The sequence below is a fragment of the Bubalus bubalis genome, chromosome 4, assembly GCF_019923935.1.
Source record: "Bubalus bubalis isolate 160015118507 breed Murrah chromosome 4, NDDB_SH_1, whole genome shotgun sequence".
NCBI lineage: Eukaryota > Metazoa > Chordata > Mammalia > Artiodactyla > Bovidae > Bubalus > Bubalus bubalis.
In genome coordinates, this window is record NC_059160.1 from 64,706,684 (window position 1) to 64,723,093 (window position 16,410).

Genomic DNA, 16,410 nt, shown 5'->3' on the forward strand with positions numbered 1-16,410 from the left:
ATGCTCAAGTCTCGGCTCCGCATGTTCCTGAACGAGCTGAAGCTGCTGGTGCTGACGGGCGGGGGGCGGCCCCGGGCCGAGCCGCAGCCCCGGGGGGGCGGGGGAGGCGGCTGCGGCTGGGCGCCGTTCGCCGGCTGCTCGGCCCGGGACGGCGACGGAGACGAAGAGGAGTACTACGGGTCAGAGCCGAGAGCCCGGGGCCTGGCCGGCGACAAGGAGCCGCGGGCCGGACCCCCGCCGCCGCCCGCGCCGCCGCCGCCGCCCCCGGGCGCTCTGGACGCCCTGTCGCTCAGCAGCAGCCTGGACAGCGGGCTCCGAACCCCTCAGTGCCGAATCTGCTTCCAAGGCCCTGAGCAGGTCAGGCCTGGGCACCCGGCGGGGCGGGGAGGGGTGGGGGCGCGCACCTGGGGCGCCCGGGGAGACCGGGAGCAGGGGGCGGGGCCTGAGGAGGCTGGGCGGGACCCAGGGACCTGGGGTGGAAATGGAGTGAGGTTGAGGGGCTTGGCTGGAGACTTCAAGGCGCAGATTTGGGGTGGAGGCGGATCAGGGGTCTCCAGGAAGGGGTGGGGCTTTCTCCTGGGAGGGCCCCAAATCCTTCTCTCGGCTTAACCGAGACAGCCTTTCTCCCCCACTTCTCTCACCCCAGGGTCTGTGTAGGCTGAGGGCTGGGAGGTGGGCAGACAGGAGAATGCTTCTGTTCCCACCTTGAAAGGAGGCGCCCAGCCGGTGCCCTCGCCTCCCTCAGTAGTTCTCTCCGTGGGGCACTTTTCTTCACTTCCCATTCCACAACTTTCTTTTTCATTCCAAATATTCTTTGTTTAAATGTTATGGACAAAGTTGTCCCGGGATAGTACCAAGGGGGTGTCTCTTCCTGTCTTGAGAAATTACTTTGATTAAAGGGGAACAGCCTCCACTCCCAACCTTAGGATATCTTCCTTTCAGATTTTTGGAACCTGAGGACTGTAACCTATCCCAGTCTGCACCACATCTGTGAAACACTTTACAGTGATGGAATGGGTTAGGAAGGCATGGCTCAGAAGCTCGCACTTCTGTTTCTCCAGATCCTAAGGGGTGGCTTAAGGAGCACCCTCCTCAAACTCGAGGAACAGAGAAGACCCAGTATTTACCAGCCAACTCCCCCCTCCCCGTCCCTTCTCTTGTCTCTTCTATTGGGTCCAGGAAGTTTACCTTGAACTCTAAACTTTTTTTCTTTTGGGCTTGTAGCCTTAGCGTCTTGCTTTGTTTTGGTTGAAAGGCCTGATTGTTATTTATTTATTTTTTTTAAGGTAGGAGACACCTGGAGAAGAGGTTTCTCTCGAGTGGAGAGGACTGTGGTCGGGTGGCGATAGCTGACAGGGAATCTCCTTACTCTTCCTCCAGGGGGAGCTCCTGAGCCCCTGCCGCTGCGACGGCTCAGTGCGCTGCACTCACCAGCCCTGCCTCATCCGCTGGATCAGCGAGAGGGGCTCCTGGAGCTGTGAGCTCTGCTACTTCAAGTACCAGGTCCTGGCAATCAGCACCAAGAACCCCTTGCAGGTGAGGTATAAGGGGAGCACTCTGAGATTGGGGCAAGGGCCTTTGAGCAATTAGAATCAGGGACCCTCCAGGCAGCTTATTTCATCCATTTACTCTTGCTTCAAAGTCACCCTCTCCTCCATTATCATAATCTCCTGTCTATAAATATCTCCCTTCCTTCGTTTACTCACAAAGACATTTATTGGGCACCACCTGTGTGCGAGGCCCTGGGACAACAAAAGAGGAAAAGGCAGTGGCGCTGCTGTTACTGCTGGAATCATACATGTAGAGTGATCTATGTGTCAAGTTCTTGGTGTGTATTAACTCTTTTAATCCTAATAATTATGTACCATTAGTATCTACATTTTAAGTCAGTGAGGACATTGATGCACAAGTAAATTTTAAAACTTGCCCGAAGTTACTCAGCCAGAAAGTGAGTAAGGATTTGGAATTCAGATCCTAGATGATCTGATTTCAGAGCAGTGGTCTGTCATGCCTTTCTAAAATAATACAGGAAATGGTCTCAAATAATATAAGAAGTGCCACATTCTAGACTTGATCAAGGCACAGAGAAGACAGATTATTAGTCCTACCTGAAGCGTTTCAGGATGGCTCCTGGTGCATCCTCCTAATAAGGGCAACCCTAACCTGGCTTTCCATCTCTTTCTGTGACTTTTTGGAGCCTTTTCTTCCATACAGTGGCAGGCCATCTCCCTGACGGTCATCGAGAAGGTCCAGATTGCAGCCATAGTTCTGGGCTCACTCTTCCTCGTCGCCAGCATCTCCTGGCTCATTTGGTCCTCACTTAGCCCTTCAGCCAAGTGGCAACGGCAAGATCTGCTCTTTCAGATCTGCTATGGCATGTACGGCTTCATGGATGTCGTCTGCATAGGTGAGGGCACCTCTCTCTCACCTGCTCAGCATCTTCCTCCAACTGACACACTTCACTTTCCCTGCCCATTCCCTCAGTTTTATGGCAACGTTTTCTACCACTGAGAACCTTTAGGGCAATCCTGGTGTCCCTCCCTTCCCTGCTTCTCCAGGCCCTTTGCAACCCTATCTCCGCCCCCCCTGGAGAAATGTTGGCTTATGTACCTCTGGTCTAGGTCTGGGCAGCATTGACTCTGGACTTCTTATCCTCTTGCTCAGGCCTCATCGTCCATGAAGGCTCCTCCGTCTACCGTATCTTCAAGCGCTGGCAGGCAGTAAACCAGCAGTGGAAGGTCCTGAATTATGACAAGACCAAGGACATAGGAGGAGATGCAGGGGGAGGGACGGCAGGGAAGCCGGGCCCCAGGACCTCACGGACGGGCCCCCCTACTGGGGCCACCAGCCGTCCCCCGGCTGCCCAGCGCATGCGGACGCTCTTGCCTCAGCGCTGTGGCTACACAATCCTGCATCTCCTTGGACAGCTGCGGCCACCAGATGCCCGTTCCAGTTCCAATTCTGGCCGTGAGGTTGTCATGAGGGTCACCACGGTCTGAGCTGAACTCCAGGAGTGGGGATGTTGAGTCAATGCACTGGCCAGAGATAAGCTGTCATGGCTGCTGGAGGTACCACCTGGACAAGGTGTTTGGGGCACGCTGCCTCCACCAGTGAGGATCTCTGTGGACAGCTTCAAGCTGGAGACATTGTCTGGCCTCTACTGCCCACTGGGTAGAGACACCTGGATACATTCCAGCCCCCACTGACAGCCCCTCACACTCATCCTGGGGCAGCCAGTGGGTAGGTGGGGAGAGCATCATTTCTTCCCTAGAGAACCGTCCTTACCTCAGCTCCTAGGGCCTCCAGCCCCCCAGCTCCACTATGGTGACTTGGTGAAGGGGGACCAGTGCCAGAAGAAAGGGGCTGTAGACCCCCCCATTCCCTACCCCATGGCCACAGGGCAGCTGGCAATAAGACTAGTATACATTGACCTCCCGTTCCCTGCATGAGGGCGGGGGTACTTCCCTGTGCTCCACCCCCCCATTGCATGGGGGGAAGGGCATAAAGAATCATTTATATGCACATGGAGACTCCTTTCTCATCCGGGGGTTTTCTGGAGGTTTGGGAGGTGTGGGGAAGTTTCTCTGCAGAGGTTGCAAATCCCAAATGCAGCAGTGGTTTCTGAGTTGGAGGTGTAACTCCCACTTGGTGGTGAATAATTCACATTGGCTGCTAGGTGGCAGTGCTCAGAAGCATCTCAGGGGTGGACCTGACACCTGGGTGTTGCGTGATTTAGAAAAAAAATCTCCCCACCGTGGTTTTCCTGTCTACCTCATAGGGCTGGATTGAGGATAAATGAGGGACAGGTTGAATGCCATTGTAGGGAAAATCAATGATGGCATAAAAAGATTTCTAGACTAGTTGATGGTGCATTTATTTCAAATAATAGCTGATTTACAAACTCCAAAATGTTTTTCAACTGGAGTTACACAGAGTCTTGGAAATTTGTGTTGAGTATCATAATAGATATGGAAAATTTGAGGGGAAATAGACATTGCAAATGTGAAGGATGGTGGTTATTTGCAAGAATGAGAGCTCCTCCAATCCCCTAAACATTGGGGGCTGGAGCAGTCCTTGTTCAGGGAATCTTGCAGGTTCTATCAATCCCTACTAGGTAATGTGCTCACCAGGAGAAGTGGTGTGAAGTGAATTTGGACTCGTTTGGAGTGAGACAGACAGACTCTCCCAGGGTTATGAGTCTCCAGCCCCAGTTTAAGCTCCCTTGTTCAGGGCCACAAGTCTGATCCTGGTGTGCCCCAGCTAGTTGATATTAACTGGAAGATCTTGTGCTTGGAGGCAGGCATGTAGAGGGCTGAAAAAGGTTTGGGAAGGACTGATGAAGATGCCGGCATGATGCCTGGTCCCTTTCTCTTGCAGCCTTGGGGCTATGTGTTATATGAAGGATGGTGTCTTTTACGTGAACTATTCATCAGCAATTAAAATAATTACTTCATAACATTGCTTAAGTCAGATCCAGAGACCTCTCCTATTATTGGTCCTCCTCTCAGGGAAGGCTCTGCTTTGTCTTCTCCCTGGGGGTGTTTGGGAATGCTTCTCTATTAAAGGTCACATATGCTTGCCCAGGAAATGGTCCTCCCCAATCCCTCTCCAAAAGGGGTCTCAGCCGCTGTCCATGGTGCTGGCACCCAGATTCGCTTGGGAGTATAGGAATCAAAGCTGTACTTGGGTGTGAGTAACCTGGAAGTGTTGAAGTGTATCACCTCCAACCTCAGAGGGGATTCAAGTGAAGAGAAAACAGGCTGAGCCCTATCTGCCCCACCCCCCCCCCCCAACAACTTTTCCAGTGGGAAATAGTTTCCCCAGAGAAATAACCTTCCACATTCTCCACCTGGGGACACAGAAGGACCAGACTTCACTGATTTGCCCTTCTCAGACTAGCTGGTGAGAACCAGAAGGGAGACAGCAAAACTAAGTGACTCCTAGTTCTTATCCAAGTAGATAGGGTTTAGGTAGGTATGACACAGGTGGGGTTTCCTGTGCCAAGCCTGAGCTTTCCCCCTTGATGGCCCCACATAAAGGCTTAGATATAACCAAGAATATAGGCACTTAATGTACAAGCACACTGTCCATTTCCGTGCTGGGTCCTAAAACAGGGCTAAGTGAGAGCATTTTCCCCTCCCCTTCAGGACCATTGGAGATATAGGTATGGAGGTTGGGACTGGCAATCTATATTGTCCTCTCTCCTTTTTCCACCTTTAAAGGATTATTGTCCAGGAAAGGGTCATAAGGTCTGCTGCCCTTCTCAAGTGAGCAGGCCTCCTTTCCCATGAGGAGTGTGAATGTGAAAAATCTTGACCACTGATTCCAGGGGAAAGGGTCTGAGAGGAAGTGGGGAGTTACTCTCCCTCTAAGCTCAGAACTGCCCCAAATCAGGTCACTTAGGTTCAAGTTGAGCTACTGATAGTGAGTAGGGTTAGAGACTGAGAACGCAGCTGAGAAGGAGCTGAGAGGAGGAGCAGTAAAAGCACCAAACCTTGGTCTTTGAACAGGGTTGGGGGTATACCCTTACCCCTCTGTACATCTTAACATAAATAGATAACCCCCAGAAGGCTAGTGGCTAATGGAGTTTCTGTGGAAGGGAGCCATGTCTAGGGCAGGGGCTGAGGTGGTGAGAGGAGGAGGAAGTGTGAAGTGAAATCTCCGACTCCATCTGCTAATTGGAATGGAGGGGAGCAGGAAGAAGGGGGACAAGTCCTGACATGGGGTGGGTAAGCTAGGATACAAAAGGCGCTGCAGGGAAGGTGCTGAGAGATTTATTTGTATGGAAGATGAGTTAATCTATATACATTACGAGTAGAGAACTGAGTCCAGCCTCTGGGGGGGCCAGAGAGTGCTGACTCGGGGGAACAGGGACTCTTGCGGCCCACTCCTCTTCTGCTTTGGTGCCCTAGGGCTTCTAGCCACCCTCACACTTGGCGTTCATCCTCTCTGACATCACCTCTCTGTCTGTATCCTTATCTTTCTCTGAAGGAAATTACCTTGGAGCAACATCTCTAAAGAGGGCAGAGTGGCCATGCTAAGGTGTCCTTTTAGTCCTGGCAGTCCAGGTTCCAAAAGCACTCGTCTACCAGACAGTCAACCATCTCTGCAAGTGCCTCCCCACCCCTTTTAACAGCCTAGCCCTTGAAGCTACTTTTCAACACTACACTTCCTTAATCTCTTACAGGCAGCCAGACTTGGCTGTTCCCACAGATAGAAATGTGTCTGGGTTTGTGATGCAAACCTTTCTCCCAGGTATCTAGACCTCCCATTGTTATGGAGGCAGTGGGGGTGGGGTGGGCGGGGCACGGGTGGTCACTTCAGGGACCTGAGAAACCAAAATAGGGAATCTGGGTCAAGGTCTTACCTCCAGGTCTTTGTAGGAAGTGAGGGAAATAAGTCAGTCAAAAGTCAAGGATGGAACATTCAAAGCAATTTTTTAATTTGAAAACAGTATTTAAAAAACTTCAATATGTAAAAGGAGGACTTCGGTCCAAAGACATCTCTGCCTGGGATCTAAGTGGTGGGGCAAGCAAACTTAATAGTGACCAGAGAGCCAAGGAGAGCTTTTAAAAAATCATAACCCAGGTGAGGATAGACTCACCTTGCTAGGGGCAAGATGAGGAAGAAGCAGAGTAGACAGAGCCTGGTAAGCTGCTTGTCCCTTCTGCCACATCATCCAGATAGAATCTGAGAGTCTACATGGTGTCCCAGTCAGGGACAGGCCCTGGCAAGGTGTATGAAGACAGAATAAGGCTTCATCCTTCCTCTCAAAGAGCTCACAGGCAACAAGAGAGGATCAACCAGGGGCAGACGAGATACACACACAGCTCAGGCTATGGTAAATGCTTAGCCAGCAGCATCAGTAAACACTGTGAAGCTCCAAAAGGCCAGTGGTTGAATTCTCTGTCAGGCCACCCAGCATGATTAGTTAAAATTGAAGTTGGCCCTTGAAGGACGCATATGATATGACTAGAAGGGCTAAGCAGGTTAATGGGTCACAGTTTTCTCAAGGCTTGCTGGGTCAGGCCAGGTACATACTTCCTACCTTGATCAGGGCTGCTTCAAGCACTTTGCTATGGTCTCTCTAACCATACAGACTGCAGAGAAACATACATCTCTTGGTCTCATGCCTAATAAACCCCTATGATGAGAGAAACGGTAATGACAGTCTGCTTCCACCATATTATCTGTCCACAAACTGTAGGTTGATGCTTCTCTCAGGTACCAGGACAGTCCGGGTCATTGGTCTGACAGGGGCAGAACCTGGCTCAGGTTGTACCTCAAAGTGGATCAAGATCTGGAAAGGGAGGAAGAAGGCTATCACTATGGAGGGGTCTACAATGGTGGGCTTGATTGGTAATAGGCATTATTAGTGTTAGGATGGTCAGTGTTGGAATGGCGCCTGTGGCTACTAGGGGATGTCTTAGTCAATGAGGGTAAGAGATTATGGTAGGGAAAAAGATAGTCCAAAAACCCTCACCCTCTGGGCCTGTGATGGGACTGACATATTTCAGAGGATTAGGTCTCCCAAGTCTTATATATTTCCATATGCCTGTCAGGAGGGCTTCCCAGGTGGCTCAGTGGTAAAGAATCCACTTGCCAAGTAGGAGATGTGGGTTCAGTCCCTGGGTCAGCAAGATCCCCTGGAGAAGGAAATGGCAACCCACTCCAGGATTCTTGCCTGAGGAATCCCATGGACAGAGGAACCTGGTGGGCTACAGTCTATGGGGTTGCAAAGAGTCAGAGATGACTGAGTGACTGAACAACAATAAAAAATGACTATCAGAAGGAGAGATCATGGCTTTAGAGCTCTCTGCTCTGGGGAAGGTAGAAGATCTAGATCACTCACCTGGGCCAAGGCCATTTGTAGCTCAAGCTCTGCCAGGCGTCTCCCCATGCAGCTGCGCTTGCCAAAGCCGAAGGGGAGAGATGCAAATGGGTGGGGAGCTGGACCTTCCCCTAGCCAGCGAGCTGGACGAAAAGAATTTGGTTCTGGGAACTGGGCAGGGTCCCTTGAAGTGGCATAGTGACACAGAGTGACCAGCGTCTGGTGAGGGAGGAAAACAAACTTGTCAATTTCGGCCCAGGAATGCCAGGAGGGAGGTAGAGAACAGGACCTATGGACAGGGAGGAAGGCAGGTTCTGGTTGACTGTGATTTGGAAGTTTTCCGGAGCTACTTTTCTCTACTGCCCCATTATAACCCAGAGAGGCACCCAGGCCAAGGAAAGGGTTTGAAGGGCTTATGGAGAGTATCTGAGAACAGGAACAGTCCCAAGGTAGGGATGGCTTAGCAGGAGGGGCCCATAGGCTCTACTCACATTTTTGGGGATGATATATTCACCCACACAAATGTCTCTGTCTGGGACACGGGAATTTCCAGGTACCACAGGGTACAGTCTGGATGGCAGAGCACAAAAGGGAGACAACAAGATGAAGCAAGGGCTATAGCCCTCTCCTGCCACCCAAATTCCAAGCCCATTCTTGGCCAAGGGTAGAGTACCATTTTCCTGCACCCCCTCTCCCAGCTCCCACCCCCTGTATGCTTCCCCAGCCTTCCCCCAGCATTTTCTCTAGCTTTCGGCTCCTGCCCCTTCACCTTAGCACTTCCTTGACCACGGCCTTCAGCAGGGGCAGCTGGGACAGAGCAGTGGCCGAGGGTTGGGTACTGGAGCCGGGGCCCAAGGCAGCTGTGATCTCAGCATGGAGTGCTGTCTGGATTTCGGGGTGCCGGGAGAGTTCATATAGAGCCCAGGAGAGAGTGTTGGACACCTGCGGGGACAGGGGGAAGCGTTAGAGGTGTTGAGAGTGGGGACCCAGCATAGGGGGCAGGATATGAGGCAGTCTGGACCCCAGGAGGTGCTAAGCCAAGCTGGCCTAGAGGACCACAGTGGGTTTCCAGCGGCAGGGAAATAGCCCCAAGATGGAGGAGGTTAAGCTGTGGAAGTGGGGCTCCCAACACAGAGGGAGAACCTCACCGTGTCCACCCCAGCAAGAAGCAGCTCCGTCACATTCCCCAGGATGGACGCGGCAGGCAACTCTTTCTGGAGCAAGAAGTAGGTCAGGTGTGCCCCAGGTCCCATGTCCTCCTCAAACTTCTCAGACTGGTTCCTCATGGCTACCTCAGCCTCTCGCTGCTCTACATGCTGCTGGGCTGTGCGGACGGGGACAAGGTGTTCCTCACCACCTGGGAACAGCTTTATGTTCCCCCATCCCCACTTCATTTCTGTGCCTTGCTGTGCGTGTGCCTGCTAAGTCGCTTCAGTTATGTCCCTGACTCTTTGTGACAACATGGACTATATCCCGCCAGCTCCTCTGTCCATAGGGATTCTCCAGGCAAGAATACTGGAGTGGGCTGCCATGCCCTTTTCCAGGGGATCTTCCCGACCCAGGAATCGAACCTTCATCTCTTATGTCTCCTGCACTGGCAGACGGATTCTTGACCACTAGCGCCACCTGGAAAGCCCAGCCCACCTGGGAAGCCCAACCCGTCTGTGCATTACCGAATGCAAACATCTGGTCCCAGTCTCGGCAGAGGCGGTCCCAGGGTCCGGGCACGACGCGGTGCAGCCAGCTGGGCATCGCCATGGTCAAGAGCGTGGACACGAACACCGAGCCGACCGCGCGGATGAAGGTCTCTGTGTCTGGGGGCACCTCTGCCTCCAGGCAGCCGAGGCGGGAGCCCAGCAGCACCGCAGCAATGCCTGGCCGAGAGGGGGCACTGTCAGGGCACCTCGAGACCCGGCCCAGGTGCCTCTTACGCGTGTTCCAGTCCTGGGACTCACCTTCCAGTCCAAACTTGTAAAACTCTCCTGCCACATCTCGAACCAGGGAGGGCGGCCCAGCGCCCAGTCCTCGCTGGCGCCGCAGTCGCCTCACAAGGTCACGCACCACGCCGTGTAGGGTCCCGGAATAGCGGGCGGCCGCTTGAGGCCGGAGGAGCAGCGGGGCCAGGAGGCTGCGAAGCCTCTGCCATTCTTCCCCTTCCCTGTGCGTGGGTGCGGAGAGGGGGCGCATCAGGGCAGACGGTGGTGTGGAGAGGCGACCCGACGGGGCTAGTGGCGCTGGAGATGGAGTGTGTCGGGCTGGGGTGGCCAGGAGAGGGATAGCGTCGTCTCCCTCGGGAGTACAGAAACCTGATCCTGCCGGCACCCGCTTTCCATCCCCACTCCTCATTACTCATTTCCTGCCCCGGAGGGGCCTGGGTTCCTGGGTAAGCTGAGTCACAGAATCTTCCTTTGCATCTAGATCCTGGTGCCTCAGCCCCTTCCGCGAGTCCCCAAGATTCCGGCTTCAAAAGATAAAGAGGTGAGCAAGCACGAGAGCCGGGCTCCACCTGAGCTTGAGCGAAACGGACTGGGGTGGGAACCTCGATTTGCCAAAAGGTTGGGGAGAACGACCTCCACCTCCCCAGACTGTCTCCAGACCGGGCCGCAAGGGAGGAAAGCAGCTGGACGTCGGGGGCTTTGGGGCCAGAGGACTCACGCGGTGAGCAGTCCGCAAGCCCGCTGGCGGCGGCGACGGTGCTCCGTCCAGGGTGAGAAGCTGCAGCGTTCGGGCCGGGGTCCCTCCTGTCGTAGCAGCTGCTCGACGAGCGTAGGGGCCGCCAGGTACACTGTGCGCACCGTCCCGAAGCTGGCCAACCACACCGGCCCGAAGCGCGCGGCGCCCTGTACCTGGGAGAACGCGAGCGGCGGACCTGGAGATCCGGGCCGGGAGGTCCCGGCTTGGCCTGCGCCAACTCCAAGGGCGCTGTTTCGGGTATGAAAGGGGGAGCTTCTGCTCCCAAGTGGTGTATGGCTCTGATGCTGCAAACCCCTCTCCTTTCCCTCACTCCCCATCCCTAGGAAGTCTGGGTGTGATGGGCAAAACGGAGGAGCTGGGCGCAAAGCTAACTTTCAGCACCTCTCTTTGACCACCTGGGCGGATAAATCCCTAAAAGCTCCTCCCGTGGACTGTTCATCTTAGGACGAGCCCCCACTGAAGGTATAGGAGCGTACTAGCTTTAAGAGAGTCCCGCCTCCCGCGCACTTGTTTGGATCTGCGAGCCTCCAGACGCCTGCATCGCGAGAAGGGACGTTTTGAACGCACTCCTCCGCCGGGGTATCCAGAGGACTCCGCGTCCTGGGAGCCACCGGCCCCAGTCCCAACTTCGTCTTTTCCGTAACGCATGGGCATCCATTGCCACCGGCCCTCCTTGCTACCTTCTGCACTAGGGTTTGTGAAAGCCAACCTCCCCAGCTTTCAGTCGTGGGAACGGCGCCCCGTTCTACCTGCAGCTCGTGTAGCCGTGACAGCCCCCCTTTGCAGAAAAGCTCCGCAAGGAAGCCGGGCGTGGAGGGGCCTGGGATGTCCGCCAAAACCCGGGGCGCTGAGTCGGAGCCTCTGGAGCCCACTGAGGCGCCCAGCTCAGGACAGCGGACGCGATGGAACACTCTGGATGCGAATTTGAGGGTCTGGGTCATGGTCTGGCTCCGGAACCCACCAAAGCTCGCTCCTCCAGAGCATCTTGCCCGGCCCCTATTTAACTCTTGGGCGCGGTAGTGGCGACGCCCCCTCTCCGAGGTCCTCAGCCAATCCTCTCTCCTGAGTGGTCAATGCTGGGGATTAGCACCCAGGAACAGCAGGCGGGGCCGGAGCGGCCAAGGCAGCTCCCTTGGGTCTCCTGTTACCATGACCCTCTCGGGAGGCGAGGCTTGCCTCAGTTTCTCCTGGGCTGGTGCCCTAGTCCATCAGCCTAAAGATCTCTTCCTCAGAAAGTCTATTTGGTGAGGTTTAGTTGACCAAGATATAGACTCGGTCTCTGGTATTCCCACCACTTCCGCAGGGAGCTCGGCCCGCTCCACCACCACTACCACCATCCCCGCCCCCCGGGGCCCTCCTCAGGAATTCCCCGACCTCCAGCTCCTCAAAGAGTTAAGAGCCGGAAGAGGCACAGCTGGAGCTCTCCTCAGATTCTTGCCTCTTAGGGCTGCACATTTTCTGTACCTGAGCAGAATTTTTCTGCACTGCCACATGGCTCCCCCTGCCCCTATTCCTGCGACGGCCTCCCCCCCCCCCCCCCCCCCCAACCCCCCGCTCCCAACTGGACAGAGGGCAAATGGGTTCATGGGTTAAAATGGTTTCAGGAGCCTTCATTTTTATTCCTTGAGGAGAGGGGGTTGGTCTTTTGGGTCAACAAGCCCTGTCCTACCAGCCATGGGAATATGAGACTTGAGGAGCAGAAATGAAGAAACTTATTGCAAACTAGAAAAGTTGAGAGATTTTTCTGGGCTCCTGGACAGAGCAAGGGTTCTCAGGTACAGAAAAGGTGCAGCCCAATGAGGCAAGAATCTGAGAGCTCCAGCTGTGCCTCTTCTGCCTCTTACTCTTTGAGGAGCTAGAGTTCTGACTCTCCAGCTGACTCAGTCTTCTGTGCGTGTGTGTGTGTGTGTGGGGGGGGGGTTCTAGTCAGCAGCCCCTTTCCACTTTTAGCCTCAGAATCCTCCCCAGTTCAGCTCTCTGCTCCTTACTCCCGCCCTCCTCCCTCCCCAAGCAGGTTCAGCACTAGTCAGTCAGCTCTGAAATTAAAGCAAAGGTCAACAGGAGAAGGCAGGGGGTCTCCACCACCACACCCTCCCAGGATCTCCAGAGACAGCAAGAACAAAGGGAACACGAATTCCCCAGGTCAAGTCTTAGGCAGGGAGAGGATGGGAGTGATACACACTCTAGCCTTTCCTCAAAAACATAGCATGTTATGTGCACACACATACATGTTACCCTCAGAACCATAAAGCAAACATGAGTGGGCAGGTGATCTGAGTCTAGCAGGCAGTGTAGATGGACAGTGGAGAACTGCATTCCTCACTCCAGCTGAGAAGGAGAGCTCCTAGGAGAAGGGAGTGCTAAGGAAGAGCAAGTCCCCACTTCTTTCCAAGGATCCCTTCTGGTCCAAGGTCTTTTGACCTTCCCAGTCAGCTGCTTTGGGTTTCTGCTGCCACTGGAAGGGCAAGAAGGTAAGAGGAGTCTGGGGCAGTCCTAAACTCCAGGGTCCTGCCCTGGGCAGCTCTTCAACTTGAGAGACTGCTGCCTGCTCTCTCTGTAGCAGGCTCGGCTGGGAAGGTCCAAGGGCCTGATCTCCTTTCCAGTTCCCCAAATATGGGGTCCCACTAAGGCAAAGGCAAAGTCAGTGACCAGGAGGGGTAGGAGTGGGAGTCACTGCCGGGAGGGTGGGATCCTGTATTCTTCGGAAGATGGCTGGGAAGTTCTTTCCTCCATTGCGTAGAACTTTCTTTCCCTCCTCGGTTGAGGTGCCCAGATGTCCCACAATAGGGTCTTCACTCTGGGAGAAGGAAGGGTCCAGTAAGTCCTCAGCCATCTTTCAGATTGCCCTGGTCCCTAGACATTCATCCCATCCTCTGAGCATTAAGCTGGATTCAAAGAAGACAGAACCACTCTGACAAGGATCTTTCCGTAACTCTCCACAGTTTCTCTTAGGCTCCCCACTTACCAGCTCCTCCAGAGGCACACGCTCAAACAAGGGGTGCCCTTCAAAGTGGGTGCACATCCACTCATGCAGCTCCAGCACATCGGTTATGGTGTACACCAGCCCCTGCACAGGCAAAGTCACTCTGGAGGGGGCACTGAGAGCGGTCAAGCAGCAGGGTGATGGGGATGGTGGTGAGTCCCCAACAAACCCCCACTGAATTCTCGGTTGGAAGGCCCCTTATTAGACCCCTCACCCCGTCCTCCCTCCTGCTCTCGACTCACCCCAACTCTCAGCACGTAGGCATATTCTGCCAGCAGTGTGGGACTGATGATTCGCCACTTGTGCTTCGTCCGCTTGAAATGTGGGTCAGGGAAGAGGAAGAACATCTTTGTCAGCTGTGAGACAGACGAGCACCGACAGGGTGGTGAGAGCCTGGCCTCCACACCCCACCTGCTTATCAGCCTAAACCCCTGGGGCCCGGTCCCACCTGGCCCTTGTGGAAGAAGTTAGGAAGGTGCTTCATGGCATTGCTGCGGAGACAGGCGATGTTCTGGAAACCACCTCCAGGAGCGGCTCGCAGGGCCCGGATCCGGTCTTGTACATAGTCTGAGACTTTCACCCGGATCTCCAGACCCAGAATCAGCGTGTCTGGGAACAGCGGTGACAGTTCCACTGGACACAGAAACAAAATCAACCTCATCCTTACAGGATGTACAGTGGGGTCAACACGGGAAAGGAAGCCTCAATCAGCAATTACCCAAATCAGGAACAGAAAGTGTGGCCAGAGAGCTACCTCTATGGATAGCTCTGTGCTGGAAAGGCTGAGGGACACCCCAAAATTGTCACCAGAACCGGAAGTGGGAAGGCCTGGCAATATACGTGTCTTCGCACATGCTTTAAAGTCTTCACAGTGTTTCCACACATTGTCTCACTTAATTCTCATGACATTGTGTGGTAAACTGCAAAGATGATAAAACTGAATGTGGGAAATGGCTGAAGCCACAGAGCTAAGAAGAGGCAGAACTGGAACTTGGAACCGTGGTTTCCCGCCACCAAGTACTATGCTCTTCCTCTCTCTCATGTTGCTATTTCCATGGAAGAGCTCGACATAGAGAAGGAGGTCTAGCATGCATGGCTGGGACAACACAGATGATATAAGAGAAATCTGAAAATAGTATCTTGGAGAAGGAATGAGTTCTGGTGAGGAAGGGGGAAGGGAGAAGGGGGTGGAATCCCCGAGAAAGACAGTTCAGGATCATTGGCCACAGCGACTAATCTCTGACGCTTGTGCTGACCAGCTCACTGACCCGGCACCTGGCAGGTGAAACGGCTCATGTAGGGACCAGAGCCAGAAGCGGGGCCAGACCAAGACAACTCAAGTTCTAAGAGGCTTTGAGGCAGCCCCTCCCTTCTCCTGGGCGAAGGCCACAGACCCAGAGTAGAGGGAAGGTGGAGGTTCTTCACAACGATGTCACAGCAAGCAGTGTCTGGTCCGAAGGGGAAAGGCCAACTATGGCCCCCAGCAAACCTGCTGAGGTGGCAGAACCTAGGCCCTGCCTCTCCTTGCCCCAGAGAGAGGGCCAGAGTGTTACCTAACAGGCCGCCATAGCCACAGCCTATGTCTGCAAACTCCACTTGAGCCTGAGCTCTCTTTTCTTTCTTATCCTTTGGGTCGTCATGGCTCTGATTTTGAGGCAGTGGAGCGAAGAACTCTGGGTATAGCTCAGACCAGTCCATGTCCTCTGGTTTCACAGGGCTGTTGGAGAGAAGACGTGAGAAATGTGGTTACGCCACTGTGGAAGTGGTACTATGTGTGTGGGTGGATGGGTGAGGGTGGGAGATGCATGAGAAGAGGGTTTCTCAAAAATTCTGTAAGAGTGGGCCCTTTGGCCTCTAGGGAGCACAATGGAAACCACCCTTAACCCCCAGTATGAATCATCAGCCTATCATGGGGCCCATGACTGTGATCCGCCTATCTCCCTTTCCAGGGTTGATGTGACTGTGCATCTCTCCTTTCTGGGGTTCAAGTTCCCCTTGTCCCAGAGACTGGCTGCCTAAGGCACTGGGACTTGTCTTTGCTGAAGTTCTCTGCAGGAAGAGGATGGAGTAAGGTGTGGGTGGGGTTGTGTGGAAGTTCCTCTTTTTTTTTTTTAAACTGATTTTATTGAAGTATACTTAGTTTATGCTATAGAGCAAAGTGACTCAGTTACACATATACATATAACCACTCTTTTTAAGAATCTTTTCCCATATAGGTCATTACAGACGATTGAGTAGAGTTCCCTGTGCTATCAGGAGGTCCTTATTAGTTATCTACTTTAGTAGTGTGTACATGTGGATCCCAGGCTCCCAATTTATCCTTTCCTCCAAGTTTGCCTTTTGTTAAATTTCACAGATGAAACTGAAAGATGGAAACGACATTCTTCCTCCATCACTGTTGTCTCAGGAACAATTTCTTTCTCTTCCCCACCTAGCAATCCTACACAGATGTTGGCCAGAACGCCACGCCCCCTCCAACCCGCAAACTCCGCCCTCTGCCGAATCTTACCCACCCAGACCCCCGCGCCACCACACACAAAACTGACGTCACCCAGCGATCCTCCCAAGAGTACCCTAAACCCTCCCAACCATTCCAACACGATCGCTTTTCCGGGCTAATCCGAGAAGTCTGCCCTCCTCTCGCTTCCCTGCTCGCCCTGCCTCGCTCACTCACTAGCGCAGCGTATGATCCGCCATGGGGTTGGAGTGAGCCCGCTGCCGATAGTAGCGCTTCTGAGGCTGTGGGGCCTCGGCTCCTGCCGCGTCCCCAGTCTCGGTTCCCGCCATGATCTCCAGAGCGAGTTTCTCTACGGAACCCACGTGGAGATCTAGGCTCTGGACGCACGAGAATGACGCAGCGAGGCACGTATGCTCAGAGGCCTCCCCTTAAAGCCCCAGGAGT

General features: G+C 54.0%; 3 protein-coding genes across 5 annotated transcripts; 1 reads left to right on the forward strand and 2 right to left on the reverse strand.

Moving 5' to 3' along the window:
• On the forward strand, positions 1–4,456 carry MARCHF9 (membrane associated ring-CH-type finger 9). Its single transcript, XM_006077938.4, has 4 exons — positions 1–357; positions 1,381–1,536; positions 2,215–2,407; positions 2,665–4,456. Exons 1-4 carry the CDS (start codon positions 1–3, stop codon positions 2,997–2,999), a joined length of 1,041 nt encoding a protein of 346 aa, XP_006078000.4. The 3' UTR covers positions 3,000–4,456.
• A 1,964-nt stretch (positions 4,457–6,420) lies between these two features.
• LOC102414554 (25-hydroxyvitamin D-1 alpha hydroxylase, mitochondrial) lies at positions 6,421–12,038 on the reverse strand. 2 transcript variants are annotated; one of them, XM_006077923.4, is made up of 9 exons: positions 11,275–12,034; positions 10,487–10,677; positions 9,787–9,989; positions 9,505–9,705; positions 8,980–9,155; positions 8,601–8,773; positions 8,323–8,401; positions 7,853–8,050; positions 6,421–7,300 (listed from the first exon to the last, which is right to left on the reverse strand). In XM_006077923.4, the coding sequence occupies exons 1-9, from the start codon at positions 11,464–11,466 to the stop codon at positions 7,187–7,189; spliced, it is 1,527 nt and encodes a 508-aa protein (XP_006077985.1). In that variant the 5' UTR covers positions 11,467–12,034; the 3' UTR covers positions 6,421–7,186. The 2 variants fall into 2 exon arrangements, 1 of the variants encoding a protein (XP_006077985.1); XR_006550507.2 differs by lacking the exon at positions 8,323–8,401 and having other exon boundaries at positions 7,166–7,300; positions 11,275–12,038.
• Positions 12,039–12,114: 76 nt separating this feature from the next.
• On the reverse strand, positions 12,115–16,382 carry METTL1 (methyltransferase 1, tRNA methylguanosine). Of its 2 annotated transcripts, none has more exons than XM_044941568.2 (6): positions 16,183–16,382; positions 15,062–15,225; positions 13,957–14,141; positions 13,751–13,822; positions 13,491–13,592; positions 12,115–13,322 (listed from the first exon to the last, which is right to left on the reverse strand). In XM_044941568.2, exons 1-6 carry the CDS (start codon positions 16,293–16,295, stop codon positions 13,167–13,169), a joined length of 792 nt encoding a protein of 263 aa, XP_044797503.1. In that variant the 5' UTR covers positions 16,296–16,382; the 3' UTR covers positions 12,115–13,166. The 2 variants fall into 2 exon arrangements, with proteins under 2 accessions (XP_044797503.1, XP_006077987.1); XM_006077925.4 differs by having other exon boundaries at positions 13,751–13,864; positions 16,183–16,374.
• Positions 16,383–16,410: the final 28 nt, after the last annotated feature.